General features: G+C 45.4%; 1 protein-coding gene and 1 long non-coding RNA gene across 6 annotated transcripts; one reads left to right on the top strand and one right to left on the bottom strand.

Annotated features, from left to right (window-relative positions):
• Gm30589 lies at positions 1-9,381 on the bottom strand. 2 transcript variants are annotated; one of them, XR_390637.3, is made up of 3 exons: positions 9,185-9,381; positions 4,788-4,985; positions 1-34 (listed from the first exon to the last, which is right to left on the bottom strand). It is a non-coding gene; the product is annotated as a predicted gene, 30589 (long non-coding RNA). The 2 variants fall into 2 exon arrangements; XR_003955421.1 differs by lacking the exon at positions 9,185-9,381 and adding an exon at positions 5,602-5,623.
• Rnf183 (ring finger protein 183) lies at positions 8,602-16,312 on the top strand. 4 transcript variants are annotated; one of them, NM_153504.4, is made up of 4 exons: positions 8,602-8,714; positions 9,218-9,387; positions 13,293-13,374; positions 15,251-16,312. In NM_153504.4, exon 4 carries the CDS (start codon positions 15,293-15,295, stop codon positions 15,863-15,865), a length of 573 nt encoding a protein of 190 aa, NP_705724.1. In that variant the 5' UTR covers positions 8,602-8,714; positions 9,218-9,387; positions 13,293-13,374; positions 15,251-15,292; the 3' UTR covers positions 15,866-16,312. The 4 variants fall into 4 exon arrangements, with proteins under 4 accessions (NP_705724.1, NP_001366552.1, NP_001366554.1 ...); NM_001379623.1 differs by having other exon boundaries at positions 13,290-13,374; NM_001379625.1 differs by lacking the exon at positions 8,602-8,714 and having other exon boundaries at positions 9,212-9,387.
• The last annotated feature ends 100 nt before the right edge of the window (positions 16,313-16,412 follow it).

Here is a 16,412-nt window from a genome sequence, read left to right as displayed (position 1 = left end):
GTGGTGTTCTTCCTGGCCGGGCGTGAGAACGCGTCTAATAACAGTGGAAGAAATAAATCCATAAATCTATACATAGATGAAAGCATGGAGGAAAGACAGACAAAGTACTGCTAGTGCGGCTGGAGAGATGATTCAGTTAGGAGCACTGGCTGCAGGTTCAGATCCCAGCACCCACTTCAGGCAGCTCACAACTGCTTGGAAATGGAACTGGACGATTTCTTCTGCTCTATGAGCATCTGAACTCATGCATATAAGGCCATGTACACACACACAAACACACACACTTAAAATCTACCTGGTGTGATGTATGCCTTTAATCCCAGCAGGTAGATCTCTGTAGTTTGAGGCTGATCTATATAGTGAGTTCTAGGACAGCTGGGACTATGTAGACAGACTATCTCACAAAGCTAAAATAAAACCTTTAAAATATATTGACTGTGGTTTATCTGGGTGTTGAGTGTGAAGGTGAACTCACCACTGGCTTCTGCCTTCACTTGTTTTGTGATTGGGATATATCAGCTTTGTTTTGTAAGCTTACCTTTAAATAGATGATACATTCACATATTCACAAGAGTGCAGAGAGTGCCATGAGAATTCTTGCTGTCCTTGCTGCCTGCCATCCACCAGGCTCCCTCCGGAAGTAACAATATGGCTGGCATTTCTGCATCCTATTTTATGTGCAGGTCAGCAAATACATATTTCTTTGTTGTTGTTGTTTCTTTTGTGTGTGTGTTGTTGTTGTTTTGTTTAAACAGGGCTTCTCTGTAAAGCCCTGACCATCCTGGAACTCACTCTGTAGAGCAGGCTGGCCTCAAACTCAGAGATCCACCTGCCTCTGCTCCCCGAGGGCTGGGATTAAAGGCGTGCGCCACCAACTCCTGGCTGACCTTTTTCTTTCTTTTGTTTGATTTGCCTGCTTCCTTCCTTTTCTTTCTTCCTTCCTTCCTTCCTTCCTTCCTTCCTTCCTTCCTTCCTTCCTTCTTTCCTTCCTTCCTTCCTTCCTTCCTTCCTTCCTTCCTTCCTTCTTTCCTTCCTTCCTTCCTTCCTTCCTTCCTTCCTTCCTTCCTTTCTCTCTCTTTCTTTCTTTCTCTCTTTTTCTTTTCTTTTTTTTTTTTTTAAGACATAGCTTTTACAGTGAAAAGACTGACCAAATGGGATAGTATGGAAAGACTAAGCCAAAACAAGACCTTTGTTTGTTTTTAAGATGTATGAATGTTTTGTTTGTGGGTATGTGAAGTGTACTGCATTCATGCAGTGCCCACAAAGGCCAGAAGATGGTATCAGAACCCCTGGAACTGGAGTTACCAATAGTTGTGAGCCACTGTGTGTGCTGGGAACTGAACAGCAGTCTCCTGGAGCTCTCTCTTCAGCCTCTTCAAGGCCTTTGTTTGTTGGTTGGTTTTTTTTTTTTTTAGGGTTTTTTGGTTTTTTTTTTGTTTTTGATTTTTGTTTTTTCTGAGACAGGGTTTCTCTGTATAACCCTGGCTGTCCTGGAACTCACTCTGTAGACCAGGCTGGCCTCAAACTCAGAAATCTGCCTGCCTCTGCCTCCCAAGTGCTGGGATTAAAGGCATGTGCCACCACTGACCAACTGGCCTTTGTTTTTTTAAGTAAAAGCTTTCCAGCCTACATGACTTTATGATATAGAAAATGGCAAAGTGAAAAAAAATGGCTACCAAATGGTGCATAGAGGTGATAGAGGCAGCAGTTTACAAAATATATTTCTGTATTTAAAACACAAGGAAAAGAGACAGAGGGCTAACACACCCCCAGATGTGTCCATGTAGGATTTGAGGTGACCTTATTTCCTTCTTCCAAGAGGTAGTGTGGCTTTGAAAGTCAAGGGGTGGCTTAATTTGTACATTAATGTTCTCATCTACAGAATGGAGAAGATGGTGATAGGGTTGTCCTCAGGGCCAAGTTATGAAATTCACCACTTCTGGAGAATATGCTTGCCATATGTCAACAGTTGTTGACATATGTGCTGGCTGGTTTTGTGTGTCAACTTGACACAGGCTGGAGTTATTACAGAGAAAGGAGCTTCAGTTGGAGAAGTGCCTCCATGAGATCCAGCTGTGGGGCATTTTCTCAATTAGTGATCAAGGGAAAAGGGTCTCTTGTGGGTGGTGCCATCCCTGGGTTCTATTAGAAAGCTAGCTGAGCAAGCCAGGGAGAAGCAAGCCAGTAAGTAACATCCCTCCATGGCCTCTGCGTCAACTCCTGCTTCCTGACCTGCTTGAGTTCCAGTCCTGACTTCCGTTGGTGATCAACAGCAATGTGGAAGTGTAAGCTGAATAAATCCTTTCCTCCCCAACTTGTTTCTTGGTCATGATGTTTGTGCAGGAATAGAAACCCTGACTAAGACAAATATTCACCCGAGTTTCATCATTTTTCAGTACTGGATGTATATATTACAGTAAAAATTGAGCTTCAGTGACAGAGAGGGGAACAAACGAGAGAGGGTGTGTATGGCCATAGAGAGGTGACATCCAGAAGGCCCTAGAGAGAGGCATCGAACCTGCACACCCAGAAACCCACAGACATAGGAATTGCTGACATCATAACTTCGGGCAGCAGAAAGACTTCTCCTGCTGTTTTCTATAATGGCATGCCTGAGGCCAGGTGATTAATAGGTTAGGAATTTCCAGATAATGGTGCAGGCTGCTAGTAAGGACTTTCTGCTGCCTCGGTGCATAGTGGATGGGCAGCTGGGGCCGCTCAGTGACAGCCCACATTCTCTAGGATGAATCTGCAACACAGAGGAAGCCATAATCCTCTCAATGATCCAGTCCCCTCTTAATGGTGACACCACCTCTCAGGACTGTCACAGGCAATTGGCAAAGATTGTCTTTGGAGGGGACAAGCCCTATCTAAAGCACAGCATTCTACACACTACCTCCTCACAAGGTAAAATGCAGCCACTGCATTCCCAAATCTCGTTCCAAAGTCCATCCCAAAAGTCTTAATTTGTTCCTGCAAATGCAAAGTCCAAAGTCCCACTTATCAGCCTGTGAAATCAAAATAAATTCTCCACAGCCAAAACACAACAAGAACAGCAGAAGATAGGTACACTCCTGTTCCCAAAGGCTGACTCCGGCCATCTGCCCACTAGGTCCTGGGTATCTAGCATAGCTGCCAGCGTGTTCAGGAGGCTTGCACTCTTCATGGCTTGGCTGGCTCCCACATTCTGCCTACACAGCATGGACACAGAGAGCACAGCATGTGCCCAAGAGCTCAGATGAACTGTCCTCGGGGAAGATAGGGAAATTCAAGGCCTGCTTCACCCTCAGCTCTGACAATTAGCATCCATATTAACTGGACTAAATGGCTGGCTATCTGGATCAGCCTTTGGTTAGCAAGGACTTGAAGATAGAATTGCATCAGTTTCCAACTTTTGTTTAATTGACACAGTTGATGAGTAAAGTAAAATAGCAATGTTGGAAACCCCCAACCCTTACCTTTAATTCCCATATCCCATGCTCTGAAAAAAAAAAATCAAGATTTTTTCATTAAATTTCATGCTAAAACTTAACATACTGTTGTTGTTCATTCTTCTGGTGTTGGTGTTTTTAGTAAACTGAAGAATATTATCCAATATGGAGGGTGCATACACTGACTAACAAGACTGGTTATGTTATATTAACTGGTATGGTTAAGTGGAAGGTTTTTTATTGTAGATACGAGAGAAGAGAACAGTCAGAGGCATCTGGAAGAGTCCAAAACAGAGAGAGAAAATAATAGACTGCATGTGGCCAATAGACTGGGCTGAGACTGGAGAGTAGGGACGGGGAGAGCAAAAGAGGAAGAGAAGAGAACCAAGAGGATGGACGCTCCTGAGCTGGGAGGTTTAAAGAGCTAGCTAGGGTTTGTGGTGCCTGTGAGCCTGGAGGCCAGCATGCACTTTGGGATGCTATTAGGAACCACAGCCATTTGTCCCTTCTGCCAATGATAAGGAACTGGCTCCTTGGGTAGAGGGGAACCTGTGTCACAAGTTCCAGACGACTGCTGGCTTTTGTCTAATGTCCAGAACTTGAACCTGACAGGAAGTCTTTACAGGAACAGGGAAAAGCCATGCTTAGATTCAAGTATCTTCAAGGGTGATTGACCAATCAGAACTTCCTGATGAGAAGTTTAAACTCACAGACCCAGAGTCAAAATTATCTTATTAGTCATCTGTTACCCATTTCTGTGTCTGATCAAACAGTAAAAACTTAAAATGTATTTTTTAGGAGACCATTTCAACCAATTCAAAAACTTAAGTCTGTCACAGATAACATCTGAAACCTACTCTTCCTGTAGCCCATCTATCCACGGCCATCACCTATGCATTTAGCAAATGTGATGGTTTATGGTCTTTTTCTTCTCTGTAACTAGTAAAAACTTGTGTGTGTGTGTGTGTGTGTGTGTGTGTGAGGGGGGGGGGATGGCTGTTAAGAGCACTTTCTGCTCTTGAAGAGGACCTGGATTTTCAGTATCCACATGGTGGCTCGTAACAACCTGTAACTCTGGTTCCAGGGGATCCAAAGACCTCTTCTGGCTTTCATGGGCTCCTGAGTGTGTGTGTGTGTGTGTGTGTGTGTGTGTGTGTGTGTACATCTTTTTAAAAGGAAGCTTATGTAACCACTTCAATGGCAGAGCATACGATTCAGGATAACCTGATTCTGCGTTCCTGGGCTGTGATCATTCATATCTGGCTCACAGTAAACTGCCTCTTTCCAGGTGAGTGCTGTGCTTTGCAGCAATAGATTTTAATGCTAAGGATAATCCACTTTCTCTAGAACACTTACCAAGGTCAGGGTCAGGTACCACCATGGGATGCTCAAACCGACAGTCCACACTGTGTTTCAGTCAGTGGTCCACTGCTTTTATTCTGAGCCTTGTTTCAGGGTACTTGTGTTATTTGTTTACAGGGTATTTGGTCAGAGCATTTGTTTGCTAGCATTCGGCCTCTTCTCCTGCCATTTCTTCCTGTTGTGTGACTTTTCCTGGGGAGACATGAGCAAATGCCTATTCACTCCAGTGTGTTGGCTAGCTTTATGTCAACCTGACACAAGCTAGACTTATTGAAGAGGAAAGAGCCTCAGATCAAGAAAATTTCTCCATGTGATCAGGTTGCAAACCTGGAGGGTGTTTTCTTAATTAGTGATTGATAGGGAAGTCCCAGCCCATTGTGAATGGTGCCATCCCTGGCCTGGTGGTTCCGGGTTCTATAAGAAAGCAGGCTGAGCAAGACATGAAGAGAAAGCCTGTAAGCAGCACCCCCATCCCCTGTGGCCTCTGCATTAGTTCCTGCCTCCAGATTCCTGCCCTGTTTGAGTTCCTGTCCTGACTTCCTTCAGTGACGAACAGTCTTATGAAAGCATAAACCAAATAATCTCTTTCCTCCCCAGGTTGCTTTTGGACATGACTAAGACACCCCAGAGAAGACTAGAGAGAAACAGCTGCAGCCAACTCTGTTTTGGTAAACCAATGTGTTTATTAGGATCACTTACAGACTTCTGCTCACCTTAGAGTAACTATGATCCCACTGGCTCTTGTTGGTAGTGAGCCTTGAAGATTTGGCCTTGATTCTTTTTATCAAAATGATACAGAACAACTCACCTCCAGTAACAACACTGATGCGATGTTTTACCCTTTTGCCTGTTTCCTTCCTCCCATCCTTTCCCAGAAAGCCCATCCCTCTTCAGCCCCCGCCCCGTCAGCCCCCGCCCCGGCATCTTGGCTGTGCTCCACCGAGTCTTATGACTCTTGGTTCACAGGTTCCAAGGTACTGCTTAGGCCAGGTACTTTTCCAGCTGGCTGGCCTGCTCCCCCCAAGCATGAACTAATTAATTTAACTCTCAAGTTCCTGAGAAGCCCCACCCTCTCTTCTGAGTAGGTCTCAGATAAAAAAAAAATTCCACTGTTTACCAAGGACTTCTTAGCCTGGCCACCCACAGACACAGAGATGATCGGCTGACTCTCAGGATGACAAGTGACCCAGAGAGAAGTGGCCCAGAGAAGAGTCTGGGCATATTTTATACTTACTTCACTTCTTGCAGTGCCCTGACTGATTTCTTACCTGCACTACCTGCTTTAACTTAAAGTCTTTAAAAACTTATTTATTTCTATACGTATGGGTGTTTTGCTTGTATGTGTTTCTGTGCACATGGTGCACAGAAGAAGTTTCTGGATCCCCTGAGACTGTAGTTACAAGCGGTTGTGAGTCACCATGTGGGTACTGGTTATCAAACCTGGGTCCTCTGGGACAAGCAACCAATGCTCTTAAATAGTGAGCTATCTAGGGTTGGGGATTTAGCTTAGTGGTAGAGCGCTTGCCTAGCAAGCACAAGGCCCTGGGTTCAGTCCTCAGCTCTGGAAAAAACAAAAAACACTGAGCTATCTCTCTAGCACTACTGATGCTTAAAGTCTTTATGAAGGCTAAAACATCCCAAAGTCCACAGTGTCATTTCATACAGCTCAAGGCTAACCTAAAATCTATAATTCCTGTTGCATTTATTTTTCCAGCCAGTATTTACATATTTAAAATTAAAGGTTTCAGCCAGCCATGGTGGCCCATGCTCATTGTTCCAGCAGGTAGGAAGTGAAGTTGGGAAGGCCACCAGGTGCCACCACCTTGGCAGCATAGTGAGTTTCAGACCAGCCTGGGTTGCTAGGACATTCTGTCTTAAATATAACATAACAATGAAACTTAAATTGAATTAAAGGATTAGACTCTTGGTGGATTGGTTAAATAATTGATGGCACAGTCATTCACTGAAACAATAAAGCCATTATGAATATGAAAACAATCATTTTCATGATGATGAGGCTCAGTGAGTAAGGGTATTTGCAGCAAAATTCAGAATAGCTGTAGAATTCACACATTTGGATAAAAGGATGAGAAGAAATAAGGAACCCAGCCATTTTGCCTGTGCACACACAAGACATCTTTGAGACCATACACTAAAAATATACTTTATAAAATATACGCAAAATTCTCTAATTTTGAGTACAACATTGCTGGGAAAAGAGAATTTTTACTACACAGTCAAGCTTTTCATGAATGTCCCTGTTCAAATGGGGGGGGGGGAGTCTAGAATCTTTAATTTATCCTCAATTATATATAGCTATATACAGACATATATGTATGTATATACATAGGTGTGTATATATACATTTATATCTGTATATTCAAGAGCCATTGAAAGAACACTAAAATAACAGGGGGTGGGGGGCTGACGATATGACTCCGAGAGTAAGAGCACTGACCACTCTTCTAAAGGCCTTGAGTCCAAATCCCAGCAACCACGTGGTGGCTCACAACCACCCCAGTGAGATCTGACACCCTCTTGTGGTGTGTCTGAAGTCAGCTACAGTGTATTTATATATAATAAAAAAGAAATCTTTGGGCCAGAGCAAGCAGGGACTGAGCGAGTAGAGTTGACCAGAGTGAGCAGGGCCAACTGGAGTGAGCAGGGGTCCTAAAAATGCAATCCCCAACAACCACATAAAGACTCACAACCATCTGTACAGGTACAGTTTACTCACATATGTAAAATAAATAAATAAATCTTTAAAAAATATAAGGGGACTATAACTACAAAGAATAACACTAGTTAGAAATAAATTTAATTTTAAATGTGAGCAAAAAATGAGCTTGTGAGATATATTTTGGAAGATGGTTAGGCCATAGTACAGATTATGGAGAGACTTCACTTGAACTTCTATGTGTGGGCCCCTGAAGAAGGAGCTAGAGAAAATACCCAAGGAGCTAAGGGAGTCTGCAACCCTATAGGAGGATCAACAATATGAACTAACCAGTACCCCTCAGAACTGTGTCTCTAGTTGCATGTGTAGCAGAGGATGGCCTAGTTGGCCATCAATGGGAGAAGAGGCCCTTGATCTTGTGAAGATTATATGCCCCAGTTCAGGGGAATGCCAGGGCCAGGAAGCAGGAGTGGGTGGGTTGGGGAGTAGGGCATGGGGAGGGTACAGGGGACTTTTGGGACAGCATTTGAAATGTAAATGAAGAAAATATCTAATAAAAAAAAATGAAATGTAGCCGGGTGGTTGTAGTGCATGCCTTCAATCCCAGCACTTGGGAGGCAGAGACAGGCGGATTTCTGAGTTTGAGGCCAGCCTGGTCTACAAAGTGAGTTCCAGGACAGCCAGGGCTACACAGAGAAACCTTGTCTCAAAAAAAACAACAACAACAAAAAAAAAGTAAAAAAAGAACTTCTATGTGTGTGCTTCATTTGCATTTTTCACTCTTTACCTGGTCACGCTATAGTGATAATAATAATAATATAGTTCTAACTCACCCCTACTGTGTTTCTTCGTGCCGTTTACTGTGTAGTAACACTTGTAGATATTATCTCCTTTACTCTGCAGCCTGAGTAGGTAAGTGTGTGTGTGAACTCACACATGGGCATGCGTGTAGCACCCAGAGGAGACTGTCAGATGTTTTTGCTGTATTTCTTTGAGGCAGAGTCTTTCGTCAAACTGGAAGCTTGCTGCTTGGGCTAGGCTGGCTGGCAGGCTCCCAGGACCTGCCAGTCTCCACCCTTCACCCCCTCCAGCGCTGAAGCTACAGGCATGCATGCCCAGGTTTTTCCATGAATGTTTGGGATTTGAATGCAGGTTCTTGTGCTCGCATAGCAAGTACTCTGACCACTGAACTGTCTCCCTAGTTGCACCCCACAAGGAAGGTGGATTTCTCCGCGCAGCTGCAGGTGAGGAACTCAAGGCTTGGAGAAGTGAAGTCCTGCCCTCACTACCTGTATTGATTCAGAAGCCACTGACTCTGGATACCTATCGGGTCGGTGTCTGGCTTGTTGAAGAATTCAGGCACTTGCTGCTCATGCTTACCAGGCCTCAGTCTGTCTCTGTCCCTGTCCCTGTCCCTGTCCCTGTCCCTGTCCCTGTCCCTGTCCCTGTCTCTGTCTCTGTCTCTGTCTCTGTCTCTGTCTCTGTCTCCCTCTGCTGGGTTATCTGCTTTGGTGTGCCTTCATTGCAAGGGCTCAGAGTAGCCATGTATCTGGTTTCAGGGATCTCCTACCTACCTACCAAAGCCAGGATAAGTGTGAGTCCAGACAGGTCAGCCCAGGGTAAAAAGGCTAGGGCCCCTCCCTTTCTAGAACAGAAGCTTGCAAGGATGAGTGGACTTCCTCCTGCCAGCTCAGAGAAAGCAGGGGTGACTCACAAAAGCAAATGTCCAGGTCTTTTGTATATGCAGAGTTCCAAAGTCATCCGAGGAAGGAAGAAGAAAGCCAGCCAGAGAGTGGACCAAGAGCTGGGGAGACCCATGCAAAAGAGGCTGGCTCCCAGCAACCTGGAAGCCAGCGAGGAAGCCAGCGCAACCTGCCTCAAGGCTGGGCTGAGAGAGGAAGAAGCTGGCTGAAGCTGGTAAGGAGTGGGAGAGGGAGGAGCAGGTGTGCTTTTTGGTGTGAACTCTGACCTAGGAGGCAGGCTTCTGGGTCAATTTTCAAGCTCGGCCTCTCCGGCTCTGAAGCTGGTGCCCAAGTCACTGTACATTCTGAGCCTGGGTTTTCCCACCTAGCTTGTAGGTCTTTATAGACTCATTTGAACGTGTGTACTGACCACCCTGTGTGGTACACTGAGTGAGGCTGGCTTCTTCCTCACAGAAATAGTAAGAAGGGGTCATGGGCTTCCTCAACAGAGGGAAGCAGGGTTCGGAGAAGTGAAGCCATTGAGTCATATCAGCACAAATTGGTGAGACTTTTCACTCCCTGGTCTATTCTTGTTTCTGGGTTTAGCCAATCAAATGGCCTCATGAAAATGGAAACAGTTTGTAAAAGGCAAAGATGTTCTCTAAAGGTTACCATACACAGCTTCTAGCAAGAGCCAGCCCTTTTGGTCTGGATGCCAGTTCTCCAGCTTGCTGTCAGGATGCTGAAAACATAGGGGTGGGCAGATGCTATAGACAAGTTTCTGTTAATGATGACTGCAGGGAGGTATTTAGAATTTACTGTTGCTGAGCTGTTCTGCAGGAAGCTGGGGCCTGTAAATCACTGGCGTCTTGGTCTCCTAGAGACACTGACCTCTGTGCAGTGGGTGCCTGAGAGAAGCTCCTCAGAGAAGGACCCAAGCAACCGCTACCATCTTTTTTTCTTTTTTTCTTTATTTTATTTTTATATATATATATTTTTAAGATTTATTTATTGATTATACGTAAGTACACTGTAGCTGTCTTCAGACACTCCAGAAGAGGGAGTCAGATCTCGTTACAGATGGTTGTGAGCCACCATGTGGTTGCTGGGATTTGAACTCTGGACCTTCGGAAGAGCAGTCGGGTGCTCTTACCCACTGAGCCATCTCACCAGCCCCCATCTTTTTTAATTGAACATCCATTTAGAGCTATGGTCATGAAACCTCAGAGAATGTAGGTCTGATCTAGGGTGGTGAAGGGAGATCTTTAAGGATAGCGAGACAAGTTGACTGGAATAAGGTTAACTTTAAAAAAAAAAAAAAAAGGGAAATTTTCCCCATTACTATCCCAACCACTTTCTTTGCTGGGAATTGAACTCAGGACCTCTGGAAGAGTAGTCGGTGCTCTTAACCACTGAGCCATCTCTCCAGCCCCCAAGGTTAACATTTAAAATATATATATACATACACACACACACACATATATATGTACACATACATATATGTACACACACATATGTACACACACATATATGTATTTATATATATGTACACTGTAGATGTTTACAGACACATCAGAAGAGAGCATCAGATCCCTTTCATGTGGTTGCTGGGATTTGAACTCAGGACCTCTGGAGGAGCAGTCAGTGCTTTTTTTTTTTTCTTTTTTTTTCTTCCGAGACAGGGTTTCTCTGTGTAGCCCTGGCTGTCCTGGAACTCACTCTGTAGACCAGGCTAGCCTCGAACTCAGAAATCTGCCTGCCTCTGCCTCCCAAGTGCTGGGATTAAAGGCTTGTGCCACCACTGCCCAGCTGCAGTCAGTGCTCTTAACCTCTGAGCCATGTCTCTGGCCCCAACATTTTCTTTTTAAAAAAAATAACTTATTTTATTTGTGCATTGATGTTTTGCCTGCATGTATATCTGTGTGAGTATGTTGAACCCTGTGGAGCTAGAGTTACAGACAGATGTGAGCTGCCATGTGGACACTGGGAATTGTATCCAGGTCCTCTGGAAGGGCAGCCAGTACTCTTAACTGCTGAGCCATCTCTCCAACCCCAAAGTTAACATTTTCTTTTAAAGATTTATTTAGTTATTTTATGGATATGGGTGCACTGTAGCTGTACAGATGGTTGTGAGCCATCATGTGGTTGCTGGGAGTTGAATTCAGGACCTCTGCTTGCTCTGGCCCTGCTCACTCTGGTCAACCCCAAAGTTAACATTTTCAAGTAATAAAATTAAAGACAAAAGCTGTAGCAATAATCTAAATGGATGGTTTTGCCCACATTGATAACCACTGTTGACATTTAGTTCTTTCTAGGAGAGCTAGCACACACTATTAAGCCTAGAACTTGGGAAGCAGAGGAGAGCTGATCACTGAGTTTGAGGCCAGCCTGGTCTACATAGTCAGGGCTTGAGACCCTACCTCAAGCAAGCAAGCAAGCAAGCAAGCAAGCAAACAAACAAACAACAAAAAACATTTGGTTTTTTATCATCCGGGAGATATTTTTCCACAGTGCAGTGTGTTTTTTAAAGTAGATGATGTTGTGATTGTTTTGTCACTGAATCTTTAATACCTAATAACATTATATCCTAGACACACTCCATAATAAGAAATGTTCTATCACATCATTTTAAAGACTACAGAATATCTTTCTTACATCCATCTTCTGTAACAATACAAACCACCTTCCAGAGAACTGTATGTGCATGTCTGTCTCTGAAGGTGTTTTTCATGCCACTCTCATTATTTCTTCTCTCTCTCTCTCTCTCTCTCTCTCTCTCTCTCTCTCTCTCTCTCTCTCTCTCTCTCTCTCTGTCTCTCTCTTTCTCTCTCTTCCTTCCTTTTTCTTCCTTTCTCTTTAAATTAAAATTTTATAGCTAGTTTATGAAATGACATGCTTTATCATGTCACGCTCACAGATCTTTGTAGTTCGCTGACTCATCATTGCACTTTGCTGACTCATCCCCTCACTGCCCTTCCTACCTCCTCTCTCATCTCCTTTGTTGGTCCCCTTCCTATATCATACGTGTCTCCATTCCACATATGAGAAGCATGTGATATTTCCTTCTCCTCCAGTTGCCCTCTCTATTTACCCCTACGTCCTCCATATATTCATTATGGATTATAGATTTTGGGTTAGCCTAGAGTTGTATGAAATGACACTGTGGACTCTGGGATGTTTTAGCCTTCTTAAAGACTTTAAGCATCAGTGCTGTAAAGATGGCTCGGGGTATACGAGCATTGGTTGCTTGTCCCAGAGGACCCAGGTTTGATAACCAGTACCCACATGGTGGCTTACAACTGCTTATAACTCCAATCTCAGGGGATCCAACAACTTATGGAAGTTGGTTCTTTTCTTCTACTATGCGGGCCCAAGGACTGGAACTCAGGTCATCAGACTTGGTGGCGAATTTCTCACATATCACCTGAATGGACACCTTGTCACTGTTCTTTGTTTTATTGATAGCCATTCAGATCTCAATAGAGTGTTCATTTACATTTTCCTGAGGCTAAGGATGCTGAACATGTTTTCAGATGCTCATTGTGTGTCTCTCACCTGAGCTATATCAGACATCACCATTACACTTGAACTAGCTGTTGTAGCCATAACTGACCTACATTTCCACAAGCCCAGGCTGGACAAACAGCAAGTTCAAGGCAGTCTAAGCTATCTCAAATTAAAAACAAATGAAAATAAGTCAAGGATGAGTTATACCCCCATCAATAAAACTCAAATGAGTTTTGGGACTTAACAGACTTTGCCTCCTGCCTTTGCTGTGAGCACTTTGGACTCTTGCTTTCCCCAGCCCTTCAGCCATCTGCCTTTCACTTCCTCACACTGGCAGAACTCACCTCTGGGCTGGCATGCTCTTCCCTCACTCTGTCTGTCTGGTTCTTTTCAAGACTGTGTTAGCAATCACATCACCTCTTTGGAGAAAGCTTCCATTTTTATTCTTTATGACATTAATTAAAGCCATGTATTTCAGTGGGTGAGATGGCACATTCTTTTACTAATATAAAGGTATATAATATATATGGAATATATTATAATGAAAGATATACACATACAGTATATATTATAGTGAGATCTGTTATTTCTTTGTTTCTCATTACTCATGAGATATTGTTTTTGCCTCAGCAGCCTATGAATGTCATGAGAGAAAAGAGAAGGTCAATTTTATTCCCCTCTATCTTTCAGTACCTGGTACAGCACCTGGCATGTGGTAAGCACTCAGTGACTGGGTAGGTGAACAGCTCATTGCATGGGGCATCTGCACAAATCCTAGGGGCCCTCCTTGCTTTGGTTATGGCTGTACCATCTCTCCCTGAATATCATTTCCTTAAAGATGAAACATTTTCAGAGCTTCATCTTTAGAGCAGAGACTAAGATGTAGATAAAGCCAGGAGGCCCGGGGTAAAAGTGGACAGAGGTTTTGCTTCAGACATCAATTTGGTCAGGGAACAGAGCATCACATAAGTTCTCTAAGGAACTGGAGCTACCCCGAAATCTTCCCTTACACAGTTCCTGGGTCTTTACTGACACGAGGAATCTCAGGGGAACAGGAATACTTTCTATTTAGCTCTTTCCACATACCCTGCAGGTGGACATACCCTGCAGGTAGACTGAATGGACGCCTTCTGTGTTTGTAACTGTAGAATTCCAAAAACATGTCCCAGTGTCACCCCGGTGTTGTTGTAACTAGACGGAATCACTTCTAGTTTCCATGTAAAGCGAATGGTTTCGATGGAGAAGTAGTTTTAAGTACATCCCCACCCTCGTCCCCTCTGACAGCAACTCAGCTCCTCAAATAATTTAAGTGAACAATATAAGCAAGAGATAAAAGTTAAGAGTTTCCGCTTAAAATGAGGAAGCAGAGACAGAATGCTTCTCTTCATGATTGCTCTGGGACTGTTGACTGCCCCTGTCCTAAAGGGTTGCCTATTTTGGCTGCAGCTACCAAGTTAAAAGAGGAGGTGAGAAACAGGCTTTGGGGAATTTGGTCGTCAGATCTTTCAGGTGTATGTAGCAAGCGTAGCATATGGCAGGCAGCTCCTGTGCGCAAGGAGATGCCAGCCTTTCAGAAAAGAAACGAGGGCCCAAGAGAGAGGAGACCCAGAAGACTTATCCTCATGGTGATCTAGAAGTAGGAAACTGTCACCCTTTCCTTTCCAATCTGGTGATTTCAGGTATGACAGGGGCCACCTTTGGACCTGTATCTACATTCAATTGCTAGCCACACCCTGTGTGTATCTGGGGGGGTCTGTTAGGGGGGATTCATGACTGCTTCTCTGTGTGTCTCATTTGGGTCTCCCAGGCACCACTCTGGCCTTGACTCCAGGCAAGTGTGCTGAGGCTGCAGCCAGGGCTACCTAGCAGCTCCAGGTGCTGTGAGCATGCTGTCATGGAAACGGCCCTGGGGTTGGTGGCAAAGTGGCAGTTTCCCAAAGCTAGGCGGATTCAGGAGAGGGAGAGACAGGGGAAACTCTGACCTTTCAGAGTGGTCTTTCCGATTCCCCTCCTACAATTCACAGAAACCCAGGTGGGTGTTGGGAGAAAGTGGGAGGAGACAGGGGAGGCAGAGAACTAGGAAGAGACACACAGAGCTGGTCTGGGGGGCTGAGTAGGGGAGTCTTCTCAAGAACTGTTCACCAGGACTAGTCAGTTGAGTGTGAAAAGCTGGCCACTGGCCCCAAAGGAAAGAGCAGAGAGGGGGCTGGCATTTGTCTCCAGAGGAGGGACAGAGCCCATCTCTGCTCTAGTCAGAGACTTGAGTTTGCAGGGAAGGAAGCACCTGTTCTTTAGCATCTCCAAAGCCCCAGCGCTGTTCCTTCCGCTGCCTTCTCATTCCGGTGCTGCTAGAAAGGTAACCCATTGGGTCGCTCAGTCCTCCACCCTGGGCGGTGGGCAGCTGTGTAGCATCAGACTTGAGTCTGTGACCCAGGCCTGGATGCTCTTGGACAAAATGCATTCAGACATCCATTCCTCCACCTGTGACATGTGGGTGGATAGCTTTTATCCTCTCAGAGCCGAGAGCTGCAGACCAAGTCCAGGGACAGCAGCACTCCATGGGTATACTTTCTCTTTCTCCCTCCTAACAGGGCATCCTCTGGAGGTTCCGGCTCCCTGTATGTGATCAGAGGATGAGCGAACCACAGGGCCAGGAGCTCAGAGCCGAGTGCCCTGTCTGCTGGAACCCTTTCAACAACACATTCCACACCCCCAAAGTGCTAGACTGCTGTCACTCCTTCTGTGTGGAATGCCTGGCCCACCTCAGCCTGGTAACCCCAGCCAGGCGCCGCTTGCTCTGCCCACTCTGTCGTCAGCCCACCGTGCTGGCTTCAGGGCAGCCAGTCACTGACTTGCCTACAGACACTGCCATGCTGACCCTGCTCCGCCTAGAGCCCCACCATGTCATCCTAGAGGGCCACCAGCTCTGTCTCAAGGACCAGCCCAAGAGCCGCTACTTCCTGCGTCAGCCTCGGGTCTACACCCTGGACCTTGGCGCTGAGCCTGGGAGCCAGACTGGGCTCCCTCAGGACACAGCCCCTGACACCAGGCCGGTGCCCATCCCCAGTCACTACTCTCTCAGAGAGTGTGTCCGCAACCCTCACTTCCGGATCTTCGCCTATCTGATGGCTGTCATCCTCAGTGTCACCCTGCTGCTCATCTTCTCCATCTTTTGGACTAAGCAGTTCTTTTGGGGCATGGGGTGAGCACTCTGTGTTCCAGGACAAGGAACAGAGCCTTTCTCAGTGGTTGCTGGACCGAGGACTATTGCGAATCCTTTGGTGTTACCGTTCTTGCTCATTTTACAGCCCAGGGGTCTGCTAGGTCTATCTTGGAGAACAGAGACGGCCCAACAGGAAGAGAAGAGCTAAAGGACCAGGGACCTGATCATAAACTACGGGGTCATGGAGGGTAGAGAAGCAGTTCTATGGCTACATAGCAAGTTGTGCCAAAAGGGCTGGACAGCACCACCCAGACATCCAACTAGTTGAGAGAGCTCGGAGCCTCTTTCACTGGAGCAGTGTTGAGCTGTTTGTGTGTTGCTGATAATTCTGGAAAGTGTTTCAATTCTGTGGGCCCACGTGCTTGTCTCCCCTTTCAGCCTTTCCTGATTCTTGCCACAGTTTCCAGTAAAGCTAGCCTGCATTCTTTAAGTCATTGATTTTTTTTTTTTTTTTTCCTTACACAACCTTTACTGGGCAGACTGAGAAGGAAGAAAAGACAGAATGGTCCAGAGGTGGTAGGTGAACACCC

This window comes from Mus musculus, chromosome 4 (assembly GCF_000001635.26).
Source record: "Mus musculus strain C57BL/6J chromosome 4, GRCm38.p6 C57BL/6J".
Classification (NCBI taxonomy): domain Eukaryota; kingdom Metazoa; phylum Chordata; class Mammalia; order Rodentia; family Muridae; genus Mus; species Mus musculus.
Note: the sequence above shows the minus strand (reverse complement) of the source record. Positions and strands in the feature narration are given on the sequence as shown.

What these genes read in the sequence shown, in the direction of transcription:
- Rnf183 (NM_153504.4), top strand. Translation starts at nt 15,293, where the DNA reads ATGAGCGAACCACAGGGCCAGGAGCTCAGAGCCGAGTGCCCTGTCTGC.